At 37.1% G+C, this 24,078-nt stretch overlaps 1 protein-coding gene across 5 annotated transcripts in view; it reads left to right on the top strand.

Annotated features, from left to right (window-relative positions):
- Positions 1 to 24,078, top strand: part of KCNIP4 (potassium voltage-gated channel interacting protein 4) — a 400,021-nt gene that overhangs the window by 88,412 nt on the left and 287,531 nt on the right. The window contains exon 1 of one of the 5 annotated variants that reach the window (XM_048302871.1): positions 17,284 to 17,741. The exons of 3 other annotated variants lie outside the window; for them this stretch is intronic. In XM_048302871.1, the coding sequence (XP_048158828.1) occupies positions 17,654 to 17,741 (88 nt within the window). In that variant the 5' untranslated portion in view covers positions 17,284 to 17,653. Of the gene's footprint in view, positions 1 to 17,283; positions 17,742 to 24,078 lie in introns of those variants that run through there. One more of the 5 variants, XM_048302877.1, reaches the window with a different exon arrangement.

Genomic DNA, 24,078 nt, shown 5'->3' with positions numbered 1-24,078 from the left:
TCTTTTTCTTCAGTGTCTGAGACCTTTATGTTTTTTCATTTCTGTGATTTTTTTATTAGGAGCCATTATACTTGCAAAATATTTAGTGGATTTCTGATTGCTACAAAGGAAATAATTATGCTAGATAGGGGAAATCAAAGCCTTTCTAGTGCATGAAAGTACTTGGAACAATTACAGAGTTACAACTGCAAAACTCAAAAAATATGCAGTTTATCAAAATGGAAGCTCAATACATTTTCTAAAATCTAAGGACACTTCAGCAATTTCTTAAATGCAAATATCTAAATAAAGATACTGAGAACTGACCTTTCTTTTGGGTAACTGTAGTTTTGATGTTGATAAATAAAAGATGTCACAATTAAGAAGATTTATGATATTTTGCTGTTTTAATTTGATGACGTCACAGTGTTGTTTGATTGAAAATACTGTTACCTTCTAATCTGTAGTAAAGACTGTTCTGAATTATCATTCGCTAGAGGTCTGTGACAAAGGCTTTTATAATCAACTACTTTTTCAATTTTATTTTGGTTGGTAAGTTCTTGGGAAACAACTGATTGTACCCATCTCTGAATGTGGGAAGTTGTAGCTATTTCCCTAGAAATGCCATGGCTGGAAATGGCATTAAAATGTCATTAAATGGGGTTGGCATTAAAATGTCTGTGCACCAACTGTCCAGAAAGCTGCTGAGTTTTGTGATACAAATGTTGCCATCTTCCAAGTGAACTAAGTAAGCCAAGTATGCTCTTTTGAGACCCCATTGGCTTCTAAGCTTCACTAGGAATAATTAGACAAATGTGACTCCCATTTTAGTAATTCATGTATTTGTTACTCTCTACAGAACTTATCATCAAAATTTTCAAAATAAGTGCTTTTTATGCAGCTCTTAATCCCTTACGTAAATATCTACAAGTGTACAATCCAGCATTTGCTGGGTTTCCCTTCCCTTTCTAAACAAAAAGCTGAACATCTGAAATTCCTGAATGATTTTAAAGCAGGTTTGTGCATATACAAACAGATGGTGTTTTTAGGAACCTGATTTTTCTGCCCAAACTTCTAATGAGTGCAGTCTTGCATGGAAAGTAGGGGGTTTTTGTGCAATTTTCTTTTTTTTTTTGAAAAAAAAGGAAATGCAGTATGGTACTGCTAACAATGTCAAGATTGGGCTCTGGTTTTTAAATAGTAATCTCCCTATGCTTGAAAACTTAAACCTATCCTGTTTATTCTTCTCTTGTTTGGGACAAAGAGGTGCAGCTAACACCTTGAAGCCCCAGAGCCAGTGTAACAATGATAACGGGGATTTTTGTAACAAGAAATGGAGTGAATGAAATAGAATTTTTGGATGCTATCACCAGATGATCCAGCTAGTTCTTGAGGCTTGGAAGTTTGTATACTGTGTATCCCCTCTAAAACAAAATTTCAGATGCTGCCCTAACTTCCAGAGTATGAACCCTTTATTGAGTTTAGCATTTTTAAAGGACAGTTTTACTCTGGAGGTGTATGCTAGTGATCCAAAGGAATTTGATCCAAAGGCCACATTTATAAAGCTTCTCAATTAGTTCTGAGCCTTGTGTGAAATCATATAGTATCTTTGCTTCACAAAATCATAGAATCATAGAAATCTAAGGGGATTGAATGAACCTTAGAGATCATATAGTCCCAGCCCCCCTCCGCCATGGGCAGGGACACCTCCCACCAGAACGGGTTGCTCAAGGCCTTATCCAACCTGGCTTTGAATAATGCCAGGGTTGTGGCATCCACAACCTCTCTGGTCAACCTGTTCCAGGGTCTCACCACCCCCACAGTGAGCCTAAATTTCCCCTTTTTTTTTACCCCCCTTACTCCTTTTCCTATCAGTACAGCTCCTGATGAAAAGTCACTCCCTAGCTTCTCTGCAGGCCCATTCAGATAGCGGGAGGCTGTTATGAGGTCTCCACACAGCCTTCTCTTCTCCAAGATGGACAGCCCAAACTTTCACAGCCTGTCTTCATAGAGGAGTGCTCCAGTCCTCTTACCAACTCCATGGTCCTCCTCTGGACTTGGTCCATGTCCTCCTTATGTTGGGGGCACCAGAACTGTAAGTGATACTCCAAGTGAAATCTGACAAGAGCAAAGTACAGGGGGAGAATAACCTCCTTTGACCACCAGCATTGCCACCTTTCTTCAGTTGTCTTCAGTTTAGTTACTTTTAGGTAATTTCCTGCCACTTTACCTGTAGTACCATTTTGAGCTTTTTATGTGTTCTGTTTTATATGAAACATTTAAGCACTGAACAAATAAAAGAATATAATTTGTGCACTAATACCTTTTTTAACCTAAGTTTTTAGGTTTACATTTTAGGTGGCACTTCTTGTCTTGATAGGAGTTAGTGCACAAACAGTTGCAAATGCAAATCTTCATTCTGTTTTCTTTTTTTTTTTTGCTTGAATTCTCATTCCAGTAGTTTTCTTTGAAGCAGCACTCATAAATATTCTTTAATAGATGAAAATATCCTTGAAGAGGAAATGCATTTCTAAAGTGTTGTAAATGTCAAAGCAAGGATGGAGGTAAAAATTATCTCTGAACTTAATATTTCTATCAGAAAATTCCCCAGAGGGAAAGAAGCTTGCAGAGAGCACTGATAATGCATAAATACCTACGCTGATTCAAGAAATGATCTTTGAGATCTGATGCACATTGATGTTTGTGGAAGGTCATATTTGTTTTAAGTTACTTTGTTTCTCCTTATACTAATAAATTCCTGGATGGATATGAAGGAACTGAAACTCTTGTTTCCCTGTGAGCTTCCCTTTCCAATCTTGGTTTAGATCTCTAATCACAAACTCAGTTTTGCATGAACAGGGGTTTTGATCATTCTCTGTCCTAATGAAACCTATATCGAGAAGGCACACCCTTCTGCTTCCTCCATCCATACGCTGAAGGGACCTACACAGATATTGTACATATAGGAATACACAGGGAGAGTAATCTGTTAATTGTGCCCATGTTCTTAAGCACAGGGCATTGTGTTACTCTACAAATCGTGTATTTTTTACTGTTTTATAAAATTGATCAACATAGATTATCAAATTACCAACCAATTTTTGGTTGCTACCAAAAAAGCTCTATGTGTACAACAAAGAGTAAAAGAATGAATCAGGATACTTGTTTTCTGTGAATAAAATGTTCTGGAAAGGCTCGGAGTATTTCTTGTGGAGAGACAGTAAAATGCTTAGATGGTGAGAACTGAAAATCAGCAAGGTTCAGTATGCTGGAGAGCGTTCAGAGAAACTGAGGGAAGTCTGCAACACTGAAGAAATGCTGGAGTAGGAGATTAAATTGGTGATAAGTGGAAAGCTGGCAAGTAGATAGGATGAACCAGATTGCCAGTAAATTTCAGTAATTTGCAGTAAATTTCTGTTGTGATATCTTACAGAGGTAAAAAGTAATATCAAACTCAGATAGAATGATGAATAAAAATGCCATGTGGAGATAAGAACATATGGAAATTGTAAAGGAGATTGTTATATCAGAATAAAGTGCTTTGTCAAGAACCTGTTGATACTGGTTTTTACTTAGAGTGACCAAAAAAAGAATACTTTGGTGGGTTATCAGTACAAAGGTTTTTCATATCATGTAGCAGCTCTGGGAAACAGTAACATCAAGGACAGGTAGCAAGTCCCTGAATCTTTACCAAATTGGGATTTTCCCTTCAGCTGTTAAATGTTTTATTCTAATATTTTACTCTGAGTTTAATACTCAGAATGTCTCTTGGGACATAATTTCATTTTCTGGCTTTATACACTTTCCCTAAAATGTAGGAAAATTTGCACTCTGAGAGACACAAACATAAAAGAACAAGGTTGAATACTGAAGGCATATGTTCTTCTCAGTAGGAATAGGATCCTGAGGGAATACATGATCTAGCTGAGCTAATATAAATTGTGAACTATGACACATTCATTAAAAAGAAATCTCAAATAGGATTCTAACTTAGAATGCTCTGCAAAAAAGTCTTGGACCTGCAGTATAAAGCTAATTATTGATTGAATATTTACTTCTTGTCTTCTCTTTCAATCAGCTGTTTCTTTTAACTTTGTGTTCGGAGACTTGGCTTAGGAGTCTGTGTCCAATGTGCCTCCAGTTTCCATCTTCTGGCTACTCTTTACTTTTATCACAGGCTGAAATGAAATTTCACAACGCTTACACATCAGCATTCTTGCTTAGTTTTCAAATTCTCCTCAGTTTCGGAAATACATATAAGATTTGTTAAACTACATGCTGAAATAAAATCATATTTTTTGCAGGTTAGAAAAAATTGAAAAAAATTCAAGTAGGAATACTTGAAACAGCCTGGGTGTCCTTCCTTCTCCACAGACTGGACTGAATAACATAAAACACAGTAAGAATTGAGATAAGTGTTTCTTTCAAAGCAATCCTTCTTCTTTTCTTGTTTGATGCACTTCTTAATCTTCTTTGCACCCAACTTTTAAGTGCTGCAACTAGTCTAGGCTGAAATGAGCACTTCCGTGTCTTTATGGCTGTCTCCTAAGAGTTGAAATTTCATTTCTGGATTAGTCACAGTGTTGTAACTCCTGCTGAGTTTTTTGCTGTTTGGTTCTCCCCACCTCCAGCTGTGATATCTGGAAAGGTAAATTAAAAGCTCTCAGTAATTTTTGCATACCTATTTTATACAATTTCAATAAATGATGTTTTCCCTGAACTTCAAATCTGTTCTTTTGAAGGTGGCATGACCTCTTACATTACACACTTGGGAAGCAATTCTGGGGTCACTCCTGATATACTATCAATTAGGACACTCTGCTCCAGTAGCTTGTGACAATACTGTCATGTAATGGAAAACACTATCTCTTCTCTTACAGAGTCTTTTGTTCTCTTAATATGCAATTTTATCTGAGTTAAAACCCTCTTGAAAAGGGTAGAAGAAGGAAGAAAAGCTGATGCAATTGTCTCATATAGCAAAATACAGGCCTATACCATAGATAAAGTGCTATTTTTGTTTGCTGCAGATCCAGGTATTTTCACTTCTGGCCATGGACTTCAAATCAAAACCTGAATGGGGAGGAGAAGTGCAGACAAGGATGGTTTCTTCCTGCCTCCCTTTCACTATAGGTCTGGGGCTGAACTTGGAAGTAGTGATGAGGAGGGTTGGGAGACGGGGGTTAGGAAGTGCTCTACCTAAATTCATGCATGGGATTAATAGCAAATTGGTTTGGAACAAGCTACACAAATTGTTTGGATTGAGAGATCCAAGCCATCTTAACCACAAATGAGAGTGGATATCCCAGAAAGTGCTTTTCAGATCTGTGTTTCCAATTTAACTTTTCTGGACTCAAATACCAGGATTTCTATCTAAGCAATTCATTCCTCCATTTTCTACTTGTATGTACAAATGGTTGTGAAGCTGATGGTCTAATAATTGTTGGGATCTTGGGGGAAATAATCCTTCTCTCTAGTTAGAGCATGAGCAGAAGGGGTTTTTTTGTTGTTGCTGTTAGGTTGGGGGTTTTGTTTCCCCAGAAGCTTCTGCATGGGACACCAGCAAGCATTTTGGTTTTGTGTCTCAGAGCCAGTGCTGGCCATACCAGCAGTGGTTTGTGGTTGTGAGTCAAGATTACAACAGCAAACAAACAGGACTTCAGACCTCCAGAAGCTCAGTTTGAGCTGATGGCCTTTTTAACAGCTAATAGCACAATAAAGACTAGTAGTTTGCAACCAGAAGTGGAATTGCATTGTGATGGCAATTAAAACCTTTGCCAGAGAAAATGAACATTTCTGAATTTCTGCTAAGCGGTTTTTCCAGCCATGCTTTTCTCATTGACAATTCTGTTCTCAGTGTAACCCTGAGTCTCTGCCACTTGTCCACAAATTTAGAAACTTACCATGTTGTATTTCCTGGTTAATAGGATTTCACTACAGTCTAATATTACTGAGTGTTCTCCTACAAGTAAAGAAGAAAAAAAACCAAACCACAAAACCCCCCAAATACTTGTCAAGTATTTTTTATTCTATGACCCACTTCTTTACACAGCTCTACTAAAACAACATTTTTTTTTTATAATTGCCTTTTGCATATCGCTCTACCATTAAACTCTACCATTAAACTTGCCCACTGAGTTATCAAAAGGGAAAAAAAACAAAAAAGAAAAAAGCAGAAGATAATTTATGGTCTCCTCTTCAAAGTGATGGGGAAGCCAATTCTTGTAATGCATCTTGTTATTATAATTTTAAAATATGGGAAGCTATTTAAACCTCAGAATAGAAGGAAAGTCTGTCTATTATATGCTTAAATGCAGGAAATTTGCCTTTTAGTTTTTCAGATTTGATGGGCCATTCAAATTACAAGACTGACAATAAAAATTTGTCTTGCCAAGAAGTCTGAGCCAAGAAATTTTTGGAAAGTCAAAATTTTCTAGGGTGACTTTTATTTTGTCTCTGAGATTCAGCAAAAAGAGTTTGTTTGATTGTTTGTTTGGGATTTTTTTTAATGCAAGAGGCATCCACTGCAGTTTAATAGAATTTTTAAAGCATTATCCTTATATGCACTTTCTGAGAGCCAGGGCTGCATCAGTATATTTCTAGGCAAATTATTTCAAGGTAATTTTTTTACCAGCCTCACTCATACAGTCACAGCTGTTTTAAAAATATTTTTTTCTTCAATACAGATTATTCCTGCAATCCTGGGTTTTCTTAGATGTCTTTGTTGTTAGAATTAGAGTTCTCAGATTCTGCACATGTTTACAAGAAGTAAAAATCATGCTTGACGTTGACCTTCCTCCCCAGCTTTAACTGCAAATTAGAGCATTTCATATATAGAACGAAATAAAATCTCTAAATAAACAGCAAAGGTTGAGTTGCTTTCCAAAGGGTCCTTAACTTTTTTTCTGGAAAAATGTCTTGGCGTTAATTATTTGATTGCTTATGGTTTTGTTTTCTGTAACATTTTTGTTACAACTTTTATCATCTCTTTAAAAAATCAGTATCTGAATTTTCACCACCAAAATCTTTGTGCTATTTAAAATGATGGCCTTCAAACCCAAGGGAAGTGACAGGAGAATTTTTGCACTTGGTTTAAGCTAACAAAAGAAGATCATTAAAATTTGATCACCTTCTTTTTAAATGAAGCACGCTGCAAAAGGAATAGCAATTGCTCCTGGCAAACCAGATTTCTTTTTATTTTTGATATCAGACGGTAATAACTAGGCACTAGATTATCTAGTAAAGGACCTGAGAAAGATGGGGGTTTTTAACTACTCTTGGGAGAAGCAAATGAGGTCTGGACATGTCCACAGAAGTAAACTAGTTCTGTGTTGCAAGGGATGGGAGTGGTTCAGAAAGTTCACATTCTGGAAAAAAAACCATGACAGGAGGTTCAGGATGAGGCAGAGGAAGGGCCCAGCCCAAAAATTTACCTTTAAGACCTAAGGACTGATATAGAAACTGTCCTTCTTCCTCCCTTCATGTACCTTTACTACTTCAGTCATATCAATGTCTTGCATGATTTAAAGTGAAAATTTATTTACTTCATGTCTATGGGCAAGTATGTGCATTTTGGTGACCTGTGTGAACTGCAAGTTCACAATGGGTGCACTTCTGGGAAATTGTTCTCACATTGCTGAGCAAGTTCAGAAGTTGGCACTCCTCCTAAATGATGACCATGAGACCAACTTTTGATAAAATGTCACAGGCAGGAAAGCAAACTGCAAACTGATTTGTATAGTAAGAGAAGGTGTTATGCATAAAATCTTGCTATGGACAAGGGAGGGAACATGCCATACATCTATATCAGATCCATATGTTTGCAAAGCCATGAATTAATTTTTAGCTTATTTAAAATGTTAATAGTGTAAACAGAATTAAAAATATTCTAATAGCAGTAATATCAACAGCTCATATTGACATACGATATCATAGTGTGACAACTTAATGACTAGAGACATTCATGAAAAATTTGGTTTGCGTAACATCTTCCCCTAGATAGTATTGTAATCTTCCCTGAGACCGTAGGATGTTTTGAAATAAGATGTCCTCCTATTGATACTATTCTACTTCTATAAATCACTTGCAAGGCAGTCACAAAAACCACTCAGCTTTTTTCCCCTGGTGTTTTTTTTCTGAAAAGATGGAATGTTCCAAAGAAGCCAAAGCAGTATCTATTAAAACAGTGAGGAAATCCTATGATTGTTTTCAGATTAAAGTTTTGCCTTCAAGAAAAATATCAACATGTTAAAACATTTATTACCCATTTTTTAATCTTCTTTTTGTCCTTTCATTGGGTGGAAAACCAAAGAGGTAAAGTATTAAAATGTGACCTATCCATGTTATCTCTGAAGACATAATATGAAGGAGTCTAGATAATGATAAGGTAAAATAATGTAGGATAAAATGTGATTATTAAATCAAAAGGAACTTGAGGTTAAGAGTGGAGTTACCTAATAGAGAGGAATGAAAACTGTATGACATACCATAAATGAATAAAACTGCTAAGGGCATCTTTGCAATTAAGATGCTGATACCTGACAAGTTAGCTGTCTATTGGAAATTGTGAAGGATTGTTGGGTTTTCTGGGGGGTTTTTCACCCCTCCCCCCAGTCTTGTTCCTTGGACATAAGATAACTCTAATAGCTTTTTTATTTTTTTTTTTTTTGACCGAAGAGCTTATCTCTTCCATTTTTAATACACTTACCACAGTAAAGATAGCTGTCCTGTTCTGATGGGAAAAAGTTTGATGTCATAATTTTTGTAATATAAAGCATGATTTCTATTTGGTGACTGAAGGTCTATATCAAGGCACAGACCAGCTGATATGAACAAGGAAATTTCTGCACAGCCTAAATAGAAGTAGTATTCATATCCACCATATAAGACCCTGTAAAGTTTAAAGTTTACCATTGTTCTTCTAGTGTACAGGTGTTGTTTTCTTCTAGTAATATTTCTTCTCCTCACAATGAAATATACAAGCAGTGATATTCCTCTGTATCTTTATTTTCCTGAGTATCAATGTTGATTATATAACGTGTGTGTATTATATCAAAATTATTGTCCTTTGTACTGATCTGTAGAGTTTGGAGTTGTGCTTATTACCAGCCTTTTACTTATTTCCTTGTTCTAGGCTTCAGATTTAGATATTTATTTACAGGCAACTAATGAAGTTATACTCACCTTGACCATATACTGGTTATTATCATTGTCACTGACTTGTAACTTTATAGTAGCTGAGTTCATAATCACACTGCTTCACTTCCTTAGGCTATAGAGCTGAAAAAAGTTTTGTGTTTATGCTTAAGGCCTTTACTTGATCACATCTTAAGAGTGTTGTCACTAGGAGACTGCAATGATTTCATACTCAATTTCTACAGTTTCCTGAGGTCTCATGCACACGGTCCCAGGTACCTGCCCTACCACTAAGTGCTCCCACCTGGGAACCAAAAATCGTCTTTCACCGATGCCTTTGTGTCACATGTGAGATTGAATTCCCTGGTTGCTCCTTTTTCCTGCTTTTAATCTCTGAGATTTACTTTGCCTCTTTTCATGACTGGTCCCTAGGGACTGGTTTAAAGTGGTATGAAAAGGGCAGATGAGGGAGGTTTGCCCTGAAGCCACAAGTAGTTGTGGCCACACTTGTCAGAGAAATGGCCATACAGTTACAGAAGAATATGTGATAGAAGATAGGGAAATGATGATACTGCACAGATAAGGCCATCAAAATCTACTCACTGTATGTAGTGTGCAACTTCAAGACCCTAACACAGACTCAGATGTTTCCTTTACAGGTCCAGCAATGCTAAATGGGTGTGATATCCTCTGATTCATATCCCTGATGACCATTTCCTGCCTGAACCACATAATGGGTAGCTTCTTCAGGCTTAATCTGTATCACAAAACCTACATGAATTTCCAGTTGCCTGGAGATAATAATAAAATGATTTTTGGAATGTATTTTTTTTGCCTGTAATGAAAATAAGCGTGCAGAGTAGAAAAAATATTACTTAGTTTAGAGTGGTAGAGTTTTAAGTGCATATAAACCTTTCTTATTACTCATGAGCAAGGTTTCGCTCAGGTTTATCAAACCATAGATATGATCAGATCAATTCTATTTAAAATGGTTTTCCTCTATGTCAGTCAAATTTTACGTACTTTGTGTGAGAGCTCATCAGCTGTATTATGTGGGAAGAAGATCTATGGGTCCTTATTACAATCACAACTGTTCTGGAAAATCTGGAGTAGACTGGTAACTGCTCATGTTCCCCAAAGGGCATAACTGAAGGATTCCCCAGGAATGCTGATGAACTGTTTTTCTTGTCAATATCTGCAGGACCCTGCCAGGAGGGAAAAGACAGACCATAGACCTAGCAATGTGGTAATTTAACTTGCTCTCAACACTGGTACTTCATATTTAATAATTAACAGAATCAAATTGTGGATGAAGGAGAGCTGTTGCAAAACTGCTTCAACCAAAATGTAGGCTTTGAAGAAATGTTTGGGCTGTGGTACCTCTCTTCTGTCTTTCTTGTCCCTGAGGTAGTAGCTGCAGTATATTCACTGAAATACATTGCAATTCATGCCAGTTAAGGATGTGAAAACTTAAGGATTTCCACTTTCCATCTTAAATTTTAGGTTAAATAGGGGATCAAGCCATAGCTAGCATAAAAGGGGAAAGAAAATGCCTGAAAACTGTGGGGAAGCCCTTGACTTGGAAGAAGAACTCTAGGTTTTGACCACTTATGGGAAATCCTAGGGGCGAATAAGTTGCAATAAGTTGCAACAGATAATTATTGAAGCTATGAAGTCAACCTTTTTTAAACTATATATATATATATTTCAGATAAGTATAGATACATACATAGATGTAGGTTTATATACATAGGTGTATTTTTTCATATATATTGTGAAAAAAAGCTTCTTTTGAATATTTTAATTACTGGCTTAATCTGTATTAGTTATAGAATTCTCATTGCTAATTTGGAGAAATGCCTATTCTATTAAGAATGCTGCATACCCAGTATTGGCTTGTTTACAACCAATTTCTGATATTTTTCTCTTTAACAGGTTAATGTAGGTGTTGGGGTCAAAACACAACCTTCATAATATTTTTATTTTGTATGGACATGATATAGATACATTTTAGTTATATCAAATCTCAAAGTTTTATGGAACTTATAGATTATTATAGCTATGGTTTCTATAACAGGAAAGATGTTTCCTTCTGGTTTTTTCTGTTCAGATTTCTCTTCCATCAAATATAGATATAAATATGTGCAGAGTCTGATACAATTAAATGAGTTTTTGAGTATAAGTAATGAGTATAAGAGTATAAATGAGTATAAGAACCTATCTCTTTTGTCTTGGAGGTAACCCCAAAATTTCTTGTAAATGGAACTCAGATAAGACTCCAAAGCCACAAAAAAAAAAAAAAACCCACAACAACCCAAAAAACCCTCATTTACTTGATATTAGTGTGCCTCAATCTTCTGTTTTTATTTGAGGATACTCAGCAATAATATATTTTTAAGTTGAAAGGTATGACCATATATAAAAAACAGGATCTGTATAATAAGGAAGATACTATTTTAGTTTTTTGTAGAAAGTTTATTGATAACACTGCCCATACAGATTTGTATACAGGTATTCTATAATATATTGAATATTAAAAGTGAGTACTCTGGCTTCTGCAGTGAGAATTTTAGAGTGCATGCACAGAACTTAATGTGCAACATGAAAACTGCATTATGCCATTTTATGTTTCAGCAGATAAGTCCCAGTCTTGTTTATTCTCCAGCACAAACCACTGGCTGGCTGTAGAAGGTCAGGCTGGGAAGTTGCTCATGTTTGACACTGCAGCATTTGGGAGTGATGAATGTTTAATTAGGCAAGGTGGACCGTGGGGGAGGTTGAGGCAGCTGTAGCTCCTGGTTGACTGTCTGCAGTATCATCTTAGAGTGTTGTGTGAAAATGAATCCTTGGAGTAAGCTTCAAGGACACTGAGTAGGTAAAAAAAGGCATTCTGAGAGCAGCTACCTCTGGGAAGGTAGGAAAAATAGAGATAAATGTTTTAAGTACTTCTGTTACACTGGTCAAAAATTATGGTTGGCTAAGCCAACATGTTTTATTAGTTTACATAAATGTAAACTATAAATGTTTGAACCTATAAAGTCTGGGACTACAACAGCAATGAAAGTAATTTATTTTATGCAGGTATTAGCTATCAGAATAGAGCACATGTATAATTTGTTGATATTATGCAAACAGTGTGAGGTAGCAGTCATTTCTCTGTAGCCCTATTTTAAACACAGCAACAGAGCTGTTTGAAGATATTATTCTTAGCAAGCTTTCAGGAGAAATTAAAAACTATAGACAAAAGTGGGAAGACTGTATTAATTTTCACTAGCATAGGCCAAAATAAAAATTTCTTATTATTTTGTGTTCCACATTTAAAAACATTGCATGCAGTTTGAATAAGTAACAGTTTGGCTAATAGGAAGGTTTTAATTCTGATATGAAGAGTATAAAAAGAATTAAAGAAGGTAAGTACATCTGTCTTCATGACCAGGGACATTGGCAGTCCCCTCACTCTTTGTCCTGGGCTCTGTGGAAGTTATTTTTCCCACAAGACAGAATGTGATAATTTCCTGATCCCACATAGACATCCATTTTAATATGGAACGCATAGAGCAAGAAATAGTTTCATGTTCCTTGTTGTCACTATAGCATTTTAATCTAAGTAAACTTAGCTATCATGTAACTGCTGATCAGTTAGGAAGGGAACATATGCCTGCATCTCTGCTTCCCCAGCTCATATTCTATCATATAGCCATCTCTGGTCTGTGTTAATATCCAAGACTAAATTTGGGCAAATGACGTCCAAGAGAATTTTTGTTGCTATTCACTGGCTGTGGCTAAAAGTGGTAGCTGATATTTTCATAGACATCATGAATAATTTGGAATTACTTCTGCGGTTTCCAGTGACTTCTATGATGAATGACTCTCATCCTGCTGCATCCACTTGAATAATGATGGTGAACTTTGGACACCTCAGTGCACAATACTGTCAAGTCAAGAAGCATAAGTCCACAGAAGAACTATTAAAATAAATACAGTAGGGATTGTAATTTAGGAGGACCCTTACTTTTATGACAGGCAAGGAGCAACTGAAGAGATCTGATGATGGTCATCTACTTGTGGCAGCTGTTTATTATGCTCTATCGTAAACATCTTGCTGTTACCTTGTGTTCACCCATCTGTTTGTTTCTACCCACCTGTTATTGATTGCCATGTGCTTAGGTTGTAAATATCACTGTTGTTTGAAATTAAAAAGGTTAAAAATCCTCTGATTAAAAAAAAAAAAAACAGTTGTGGAATTAAGTATTTGCATTAAGGAAAAAAAAAGCTCTTACAAGCCTCTGGAGTCAACATCGAGGAAACTGTTTACAGGTTTTCTGTGCTCCTGGATAACTTCCTGTGGTTACCCTTTCTGATGAGGTTGAAACATTTAATTGAGTTGATTTTTGTTGTAAGATTTCAATTTGCTTTTAGTCAATAGCAAGGGCTAGTTCAGGAGGAAATTTTGTTTTTTGAAGTCAGAGGATTGTGTGCAAATGAAAGAGGTATACAAGGTAAATTGCCTGTAAGAAGCCAATCAACCTGTGCTCTGTATATGTCACTTCAGCTTCTGCTGGTTTTTTTTATTCTCAGACTGGCAAACTTATATTTGGCATGCACTGTCATTGTTAGTCTATGGCTTTCTTTTCATCAAATATCTGTGATGGCTTTTTTTTCTCTCCCTAAACCATTATATGTGCTTTTGGCATTTGAGTCTTTGCCATTGTTACTTAATATGACAACAACCAAATTTAATTTCTTCTTGAATGTTTTAAGAGATGTTTTGCCTATTTTTTTATTAAATAAAATCTGAATTTAGTAACTTCTTCTCTCTCAAAACAAAACTATAATGCTAGCTAATTCATCATTATTCACCATTTAATGCCAGGATATTGCAATGGTCAGTTATGCGACGCGCAATGCTTTTGGGGTTTAGATTTTTTCTTTTTTGAAAGAAGAGTCAAACACATTGTCCCAGGAACCTAAGCAATCTAAAAATCATTGGTTTTCTTTACTTTTTTAAAAATTTGTTTTCATGTTGTAGTTAATGTATTTCTCTTTTGGTTTGTTCTGTTTTGTAGTGAAATACTATTCCTACACAGGAAAAAGTAAATAAATACTGATACATACCTTCCAATAATGACCAGCTCTGAACTACAATATTGGTGTAATTTTTTTCTTTTGTAGTGTTAGACTAAAGCTGTATCAGTGTGTACCCTCCTCTATGGATGGTTAAGTCGCACTTCAGTTGCCAACAGGTAGGCCTGGGGCAGAGACCTGTGATGCTGAGACCCTAACTGAAGTTATAAAAATGCATGTAGAATTTCATCTATGGACTGAATAGAATTTAATTTCATACATTTTTGGTTTTGCACTGCTTTCTTCCCATGGTGACAAAGATTTTTAAGATTTTTCTTGTAGCTTTGTGTAGAAACCCTCAAAGGAAGAAAATATTTTATTGTTATAAATTTGTTTGTCCTGACTGTGCTATAGTATGCTTTGTACATTCAGGGAAATGTTTACATTTTGCTTTTAAACTTGACTGCAGTTGTTGACAGTCTTTTACAAAAACTGCATATGTTTCCTTCCTAGTCATTTCATTCTTGCCAAGTACTTCAAAACAAAGTAATTTTGTATTTTATATTATTCTAGGAGCCCATGAGCTGGACTTAGTGAAACGATTTGAAAATCCAGTTTACAAACAGCTTTTACTTTTTCCTTCCATTTGCTTTTCCTAATGTCTGAAAAAAACCCTTCTGTTTTGTTTTATTCCTCCTCCATTATACTTAAATAGTGGTTTTTCTAAGTACCTGGTTCCAAAGTCTGGAACTGATTCAGTTCTACGAACTGATCCAGACCCTTCTGACATTAAGAGGATCTTTTTTCAATGGGTTTTAGTTCAGCTCTTTGGATTATGAATTATTAGGAATGGACCGAGCTTGTAGATATAAAAAAGTATTTATATACCTCAGTGCAAAGAGACTGGCTCTGACTGAGGACCTTAGTGTGTCTCATCAATTAAAAAAAATTAAAAAGGTGTATTACCAATATAGAGAAATTGATATTGTCCAACTGTCCATCATATTATTTCACTGTATTGTTAAAAAGTACTATGGTAGTTTTATTACCGTTTTCTATTCTAACTTTCCTGTGCCCTTTTCTCTGATTTGCTCTCTTGATTTGGGAGAAAAAACCTTTAGTCTTAGTCAGTCTTTTCTGCTGACCAGAGAAATATTGGGAGATAGATTTAGATCCAAAGCTATCAAAATACTGCACTGATTGTTAAAAATATCTTGGTGAAACTAGTCAAAAATCTTTCATGAATTCCTCCTTAGGTAGCAATTACTGTTATTGGTGTGTTGAAATGTAAAAGCTTAGGAAACAGTGTCAGAACTGATACAGTTTTGTTTGTAGGTGTTTTTTGGGCGGAAAGAAGATCAAAGCATGGTGTTGGTGATACATGCTTATGGCTTTAGAAAACCAGTATTTCAGTTCTTTAAGCTTCAGTTATTTTCAGTTCCTTATTTTGAAGCAACACTGCTAGTGAAAATTCTATAAAGCAATTGGAGATGTCAAAAGATTAAAAAGGTCAAGTACTCCAGCTGAGAACCATTTGCATTGACCCTTCAGTCCTCTTCTAAAGAAGAGATACTAACTTAATGGTTTCAGTATCTCTTTGCCTCTACCAGCTATTTAAGGAGTTTTCCTTGCAGAGACCAGAGGAGTTCAGAAATTTGTAAGGCACACTGGCATCTCCAATACTTCAGAATCTGACGGGGTTTGGTGGGGGGGGTGGTGTTTGGGTGTTTGGTTGGGGGTTTTTGTTTGTTTGTTTGGAGGGTTTTGGATTTTGGGGGTCTTTTTTTGGGAGGTTTTCTTTGGTCAAACTGTATTGTGTTTTTTCAGAAGAAACTGTGCCAAGAAATTAGTTCCTGCTTAAGATGAGTGGCTGTAGGAAGTAGTACGAACATAAAATACTGGAATTTGCCCATATCCTTCTCAGACTAATCCCTGTGTTGGAGTAACCTGGGGGCTTCTGTGAGCTATTTTATTTTGGTTCTTTCCATTATCTGTGTAGCCTCACTGGAAGCATAAGACAGCATGCTTGTGCTTCAGATAGCAGACACAGAAAACTGTGTCATCTAACTGCAACTTTGATAATGCTTTGATGTATTGTGTCTATAATGTATTTATCTCTGCGCACTCCATAATATAGACAATAGCTTGAAGATGTGCATTTGTTTATTGTAATTTTTTAAAGGCATTCACCAAAATGTTTTATGGTCAGTGCTGTCATTAAAATTAGATCAGTCGATGATTTTCTTCTGTTCAGCTTTTCCTTAATGGGTTGTCTTTTTTTTTCTTTTTAACTGTATTAGGCATTACATATTGCATCACCCTCTAATGCAATAGAGCTGCTCTCGAGGAGGGAAGTATTCCAAGGGAAACGAAAACATATATTCTTTGGGTTCTGTGGTCATGGATGAAGACTATGGAAGATCATTTTTATTAATAAGAAACACTTCTCAGCAAGTTGGAACACAATGAATTTGTAAGGGAACAGTAAGGCGTACAGGTAGCTTCCGAGACTTCCTTGGAGAGATCCTAACCACACAAAGCTAACTGTGCCAGAGCCTATTTCCCAGCTGCCGCAGGTCAGGGAGCTGGAAAGCAGGGGCACGTCCCCGCACAGAGCTACCAGCTGGGTTTCTGCTTCTTTCTTCCTCTTGTACAGGTGTGCAGTGCCCTGGCCTTTCCATGACCTTCAGACAGGCTACGGGGCCCGAGGCCGACATGCAAGAGTGCAAGTGCAGTGGAGCCCCGCCAGCTCACACCTCGATTACATCCCCGCAGGTCTGGCACGGGCAGGACCGTCCCTCGGCTCCGCCGTGCGCGGCCGGCCTGGGCGGGGCTCTGCTCTCGGCTGGGTTCCCCCCGCCCAGCGCCACGGAAACGGAGCAGTGCCGTGCCCGGGCCGGCTCCCACCCGCCCGCCCGCTGCTCGCGGGAGGAGTGCCGAGCGGGGCGGCTCCCGGGGCGGTGCTGTGCTGCCTGCGTGGGGCGGGCACCGGCACCGCCCCGCCCGCCGGGCTGCGCGCCCGCGGAGCCGCCCGCGGCCGGGGCAGCCGTGGCCGCGCCAGTGCCTGCGTCGCGGGTCCGGCCGCGGCGGGGGCGCCCGTGGCCGCGCCAGTGCCTGCGCCGAGCCCAGCCGTGCAGAGCCGCGCTGAGCCGTGCCGTGCCCTGCAGAGCCGAGCCGAGCTGAGCTGTGCGTGCAGAGCCGTGTCCTGCCCAGCCTTGCCGAGCCGTGTCCTGCCCAGCCCAGCCGAGCCGAGCCGCACCGCGCTGTGCCGTGGCAGCGCCCGCGCCCCGTACCGCCGGCCTCCGCGGGCGTCCCTTGCGCAGCCACCCGAGGTAGATCGGCGGGAGCTTGCTCGGCCGTGAGGAGACGGCGAGGCGGTGTGAGGCTCTGAGCTGCCCCAGAAGTTTGCTGGCAGAAACTATTGCCTTTACTGGCAAAGTCTTCAGGCTCTCCTCAGAGGAATACCCCATTGCCTAAGATGAGTGGCTGTAGGAAGCGGTGTAAGCGGGAAATATTGAAATTTGCCCAGTACCTTCTCAGGCTAATCACAGGTTCTCTTCACACAGGTAATGACTGTTTTTCTCTGTAGTCGAGCTGTTCAGCATGATAACAAGAGAATTGCCTAAGGATAATCTAGGGTTGTCATTGTTTTATATTATCATTCCTTTCATCTTATAAATAATAATAAAAGAAGATCTGTGAACTACTTTCTGGCTGAGTATAATGAAAACAGCATAGTCTGATGTTACAGTGTTTAGACAGTCTGACATTCTCTAAGCCTTTACACACACAAACCCAAATCGGGATGTGAGTGTACATGCTTACACCTGTCCACCTGTACATGTTAAAGGTACTGCAGAGAGGACACATTGGTCATAAAGGATGAATCTTACGGTTTTTTTATTTTCACTGTTTCTTGGGCTGATTTACTTTGACAAGCACACTACATTCTTTTTCTCGAAGGCTTGGTTTTGCTTATCTAAAGATGTAAATCAGCTGCAAACAGTCAATGTGATGTTATAGTAAGTATCTTGTAGGGAATTTTAAATAACACTTGTGCTTTTGCCCTTAAGGAATTTGAAACTTGGTGGTTGTCAACTTTCCTTAGGTAATTTTTTTCTGTAACCTTGGACAAAGTGTGCAGTACCAGGGAAGATTTCTAAGCTAGACTGAGCAGATGCTGTAGTTTTCTTCTTATCACTTTGGAAAAGATACTTTTCTCACAATTCAGCATTTTCTATGGTTGTTCTCAACAGCTGACAAATATAACTTACATGATGTCATTCTGTATTTATAAAATATAATTGTGCTTCTTTCTAGACTTCAGTTACTTTTTTTTCCCCTACAGAGCTGCAAGTCCAGCATCAGCAGATAATATCCAGTTATACTAACATGATTGTTGAGAATTAAAAGCCACTTATTGAAAGTCATCTGACAGTTTCAGCTGGTCATTTTTGTTTGTTTGGTGGTGGTGTGTTGGTTATTTGTGGTTTTCGTTTTGGCACTGATGAAAAGATTTGAGAGCTAAGTTGACTCTTCAGTAATTATTGGAAGAATTGATGCATGCAATTAATCAGATTTGGGATTACAATGCTATAAAGGTCATAGCACAAACTGGCAATGCATACTTTATAGGATGCTTGTAACTTACGGAAATCTGACAAAGCTTTTTAATAACTTTGAGTGTCCAGTAACAGAATTTCCCTGCCTTTATTTTCTCTATCACTCCTAGCCTATCGTAGTTTCTCTTTTGTGAATTACATCAATTCAGATTTTTCTGAAAACAGTCTTCTTGCTCCCGTGGGTTGCTATGGAAATTAAATAATATATGATGCAAGAAGAAAGATGTGTTAGAAATTCATACCAATACTCCTTTCACAAAGTCATCTGAGCTTTTCCTTTCCTATCTGGCGAATGATGCACACACACTACGCTATTTTTCAGACTGACATTTGTGCTGCAACCTTTCTGAGCTCACAATTCAAAACCATTGTCAAGACTTGCTGTGGATACTGATTCATATGCTATCACTAAAGTTCTTTTGTTTATAATTAAACAGCTCATTTTCAATGGTAAAAAGCCAAGTGGAGTGGCCTTTAACAGAAGCAAGCAAGAAAAAAATCCCCACTCATAGGAAGAGCTGAGATAGTTCCTTGGAAATTTTCAGTTTGTTTTTACTACAGGTAGTGGTATCTTAGTACTCTTATTAAGCTAATAGACTTCGTCATGTTCAAATTATATGGCAAACAAGATAATATTATAATACCTGAAATGCTAAGGGAGGTAGAGCTCCACTGTTATGCTCTTGCATAGCCCAGTCCTATTCAATAACCTCAACTGTTGCAAACCAGTTATTTTTCACCCTGGAGAATCTAATGCAGAATTAATTCTGTTGATAATCAGTTGATAATTAATGAAGATGAATGAGAAAGCCTAGTGGAAAGTGTTAGAAAGTTATACTTCGTATATTAAAGAGACTGCTGTTTCTATCTTGAGCATTCAAAAATTTAGGATAGGTATCAGAAACATAAAAGTGTGCTTATTTAACTTCTTAGAAGCAGTCAATCTCCTCACGCAAGCGACCAATAAATTTCAAAGTGTAAATGTTTACTAAGGAGCGCAATGGTGAACATAATTTAATTTCCTTGTTGATATGATTTGGCCTCTAATTTCTTTTTCAGGTGTTCCTTACTGCTTAAATTATACTTTATAGTTTGGAACTACACATTCTTGAAAGTACTTGCACTGAGTCTAATCCATCCCTTCTTTCTGTATGGATAGGCGTGTTGAATATATACTTAATCTACACATTGGTACAAGCTCTGCTGCATCTGGTGTGATTACATTGATCAGAAAACAAAACAAAGTGGTATAGGAGGGAGACTGGGTTTACTGGCTATGGGCCCAGCTAAGGAGTCACTGTTGATTACTGGTTTTATAACTTGTGTTTCATAACCATTAATAGCCCTACAGACCTGTTCTGTGGTAAATCTAAATGTGTAAAATAAAAATTATTTCATATAGCAGTCTGTATCATACATAAGCATGGACTTGTGCTTAATAGTCAACTCAGCTGGAACCAGTATTAATGAAACTACTCCCTTGCTTGAAGGTAAATGCTGCATAAATCTTTACAATGGGTTTTAAGTGACAGTCTCTGCATGAATGCATACAGATCTCTCTCAGTTTTTTTTTTACAGCAAGTCACTATGATTGATAGCAAAATGTAGTGAAAAGAAATAGTCTTTTAAACAAAGTTTTTAATTTTCCATGATTTCTGTTATATAGTAAGTTGATGTGTTTCCACAAGTGAAACATACTGCCTCAGATGCTTGAAGATTGCAAACCAAATGTCATGCCAATTCCTACTTTGTTTCCTCCTGCCTCTTGACTTTCAAGCAGCTGGTCTTTGAAACACTGTCGTAAAATCTTGGCACTACTCTCGAGAATGTTTTAGTTTTTGGATGCAACATGGATTTGCATAATATAAATAACAAAATAAATCATTGTGAGATCAAGAAGTAGGTCACAGGTTATTTTAAAATGGAGGAAAAGTGATTTCAGAGCAATGACCAGGAAATCTTTCTTAACCGTCACAACTGATAAAGTATGGGGAATAAAGAGATGATAGAGCTAAAACAGTCACTGAATTCAGTGGTAAATTTTCACAGTTATGTCCCTTTCAGGCATGTTTTTATTAAATGCCTGATAAGACCTATTAGGTGTCATATAGGAGGCCAGGTTTTACAGTGCAGATTCAAATTCCCAGTTGGCATATATGTATACAGGGAATGAAGGAAGTGAGAACAACCCTGGCTATGAAGTTCTACTCTCTCCAACAAACTGAAGTAATCTCACTCTTCTAGGCTTTTTAAAATTAAGTTACAGATTGATGTCAGGTTTTTTGACTTTTTTAGGTTTTCTGGGGGGTTTGTTTGTTTGTTTTGGAATATCAAAATTGATGAAACTGGTATAAAGAAGCACTTACCAAAGGCTTCATATTTTTCTTAGGTAAAAAACCCCAAACCAGTTAGTGAATGCAGATTGTACTTTTTGATGGCATGTTCTTTGATAAAACAGATTATCAAAGGTAATTTCTAGTCCTTCATTTTGTCTTTTTTTTTGCACAGAAATTTTTTCTGACCTACTGCCAGGAGAAATATATCATCTGAACATAGATCTCAACCTGTGGGAGGCCTCACAACTGTACTGCTCTGACTGTCCTAGTTCATGTGCCTATTGCTGCCAAAGTCTGAGACTGTTTAGGACAGTAGTTTATTCTGAATTCTTTCAAGGGCTGCTCCTTGGTAAATCAAAGAGGAATCACCATTTTTTGAATGCAGGTTACCATATTCCTGTAAATTCTATGGTAAATAATATGAGAAGTAGAATAAATTAAAAGACAAAAATAATTCAAAATATCAAAATAATCTTAAAAAAAGTATGAGACCGAAAGAGCAGATGAAAAGACTGTTCTCCTTTTTATGCAAACAGGATATAACATAAAATTATTTTAAAAGGACCTTTTAGGTTGAAGATGTCATGGAAAAGCTAAAATGTCAACATTCATGGGAAAACATAGGTTTAATGTGTTTCCAAATGCCTTTTTTGTATTGCTGAAATACTTCCTTTTTCTTTTTTATTTAATACAAAATCAGTATTATTTGTCAACCTAATTAGTATTTTTTCATTTATTTTTAATAGGAAAGAATTCCAGATTCAAGGTTGGCATCTCTTGGGTGTTGCCTATGAGGTAGTTTGAACCTCTGGATTTTCGAAACCTTTTCCTATACAGAGGTGCAATATTCTCTCTATGTATAATTTCACAAATTCCAATGTGCAAGAGTGAAATATTTGCCATGTCCTGTTTAGGGAAAGAAGTGTCGTTAATTTAAAAGTAACCGATCCAGATTTCATTTGAAATTCTGCATTGTACTTTATGCTCGCCCAATTTCCTGACCAGGATTGGCAACTTTTGCAGGTGCTGTCTTGGAATTCATCTACCTCTGAAGGAAATCCCTTCAGTGGAAGGGTGTGCTGGATACCACATGTCAGCAAAGTGGGATTCTGAGTAGGTTTCATATAATAGCTGACAGAGGTGCCTGAGTATAAAATATCAGACACTGAGAGAAAAATATCTGAAAAAACACCAACCAAACAAAATCTACAAAAACTCCCTCAAATTTTTTGGGTTGTTTTGGTTGTTGGTTAAGTAAATATATTAGTTGAATTTTGCCTGAATTCTCCTGTAATATGTCTAGGAATTTTTGTTTATTGTATTGTGCAGTACCTGGCTTTTGAAAACACTTTTCTTTTATGTTATGCTATCCCTGTATATATTATCACTCCAATAGGCTTTTTGTTTAGAATAGGCTGTAGTGCAGACATTGCTCTGAGACAAAAGACCAATATGTATTGAACTTAGGAGCAGGCAATGTGAAATATATTCTGGGAAAAGCTGAGAATGCCTTAACTTAATGCACTTATGATGCATTCTGCTTTGAATTGGAGAAAATTAAAAATATTTATTTTGTTCCCTCAAAAAATCTATCCTACCTATATGCCTGTCACACGCTGCAGACTTACTGTGAACTTTCAGATTTCAAGTAACATAGTTTGTTAGAAAATGTATTATAATAAATTACAGTTAAGCACTCAAAAATTATATTTTTTTCTCCTCTTCAGAAATGGGTCTACATAGACTGCCTTTGCTCTTCCTGGTTTGCATCTCAGTGTTGTGCAAAATGTTTCAACTTCAAGTTTTATAATCCTGCATATTCGAGATAGACTCAACTTCACAGGTGCATGAAGTAGTAGTGGATATCTCGAAGTGGGGCATCTAAAGGCAATACCCTAATCTTTAAACATATTCTCCTAAATATGTTTAAATATTTTACTTGGCTCATGATTTTTAGACATTAACTCCACCATATAACCTATTTAAAGAAGATTTTTTTCCAGATCGTTCCAAAAGAGCCTTCACTGAAATCTTAAGGCTTCTTATGGTGTGTTAATTGGAAAAGGACAAAGTTACCATGCTGCATACTATTTCTGTTGAAAAAATTGAGGTTTTAATCTCTCATTCCAAGTCTGAATCTTAATTATAATGAAAGATACAGTTCAGCTTCTCTTGCAAATGACGCATTGGAAAGCATCCTGTGGTCATCCTTCATGATCTTCCTTTTATAAGTCCTATGTTCTGTACTGTTGCTGTAAGAGTCCAAACTACTGATGCCATTTATAAAGATAGTATTAAAATTCAGCTGTATGTAGGACACAGCACTTGATATTATGTTTAAAAATATTCCTAAAGGAACTCTTATAAAATTACCAAATCATGCAGACAAAATGTTAGGAAATGGCAGCATTAAGACTGTCTCAGCCTTGTGCAATATAATACAGTTCTTCACTGTGTGTGTACTTTTCATTTAATAATTGTACAGAGTAACTTGGAGTATAGAAGCAGCAAGGAGCAGGATATATTTGAATTAGAAATTTGGATGCAAACTGAAATAAATACAATCTTGGAATGCACAGACTTGTTTTTTGGTTCTTATGTTTTTGTTCCTTTTATAGGGACTTTCTACTGTAGACAGACATTGTGCAATGATTCTCAAAGACAGTAAAATGACAGATAAGGTTTGATGTAACATAAAGTGAAGTGGTATGCTGGGCAAAATGAGCTTTATGTCTAAATGAATAGGTGGTGAGCTTACTATTACTGGCCAGAGACAAAACCCTGGGGCTGATAAACGTGTGAAATTCCTTACTAAAGGGTGTTGTAAGTGCAAAAAGTTCTGCATGAGTCCAGAGGGACCAGCTAAGCAAGGAGTTGGAAAACAAACCTGTTGGGACACACTATCTAGATTAAATATGTAAGAATTTCCCTGAGATGAAAAAAGT

This window comes from Corvus hawaiiensis, chromosome 5 (genome assembly GCF_020740725.1).
Source record: "Corvus hawaiiensis isolate bCorHaw1 chromosome 5, bCorHaw1.pri.cur, whole genome shotgun sequence".
Taxonomy (NCBI): Eukaryota; Metazoa; Chordata; class Aves; order Passeriformes; family Corvidae; genus Corvus; species Corvus hawaiiensis.
This window is presented reverse-complemented; position numbering and strand designations above follow the sequence as displayed.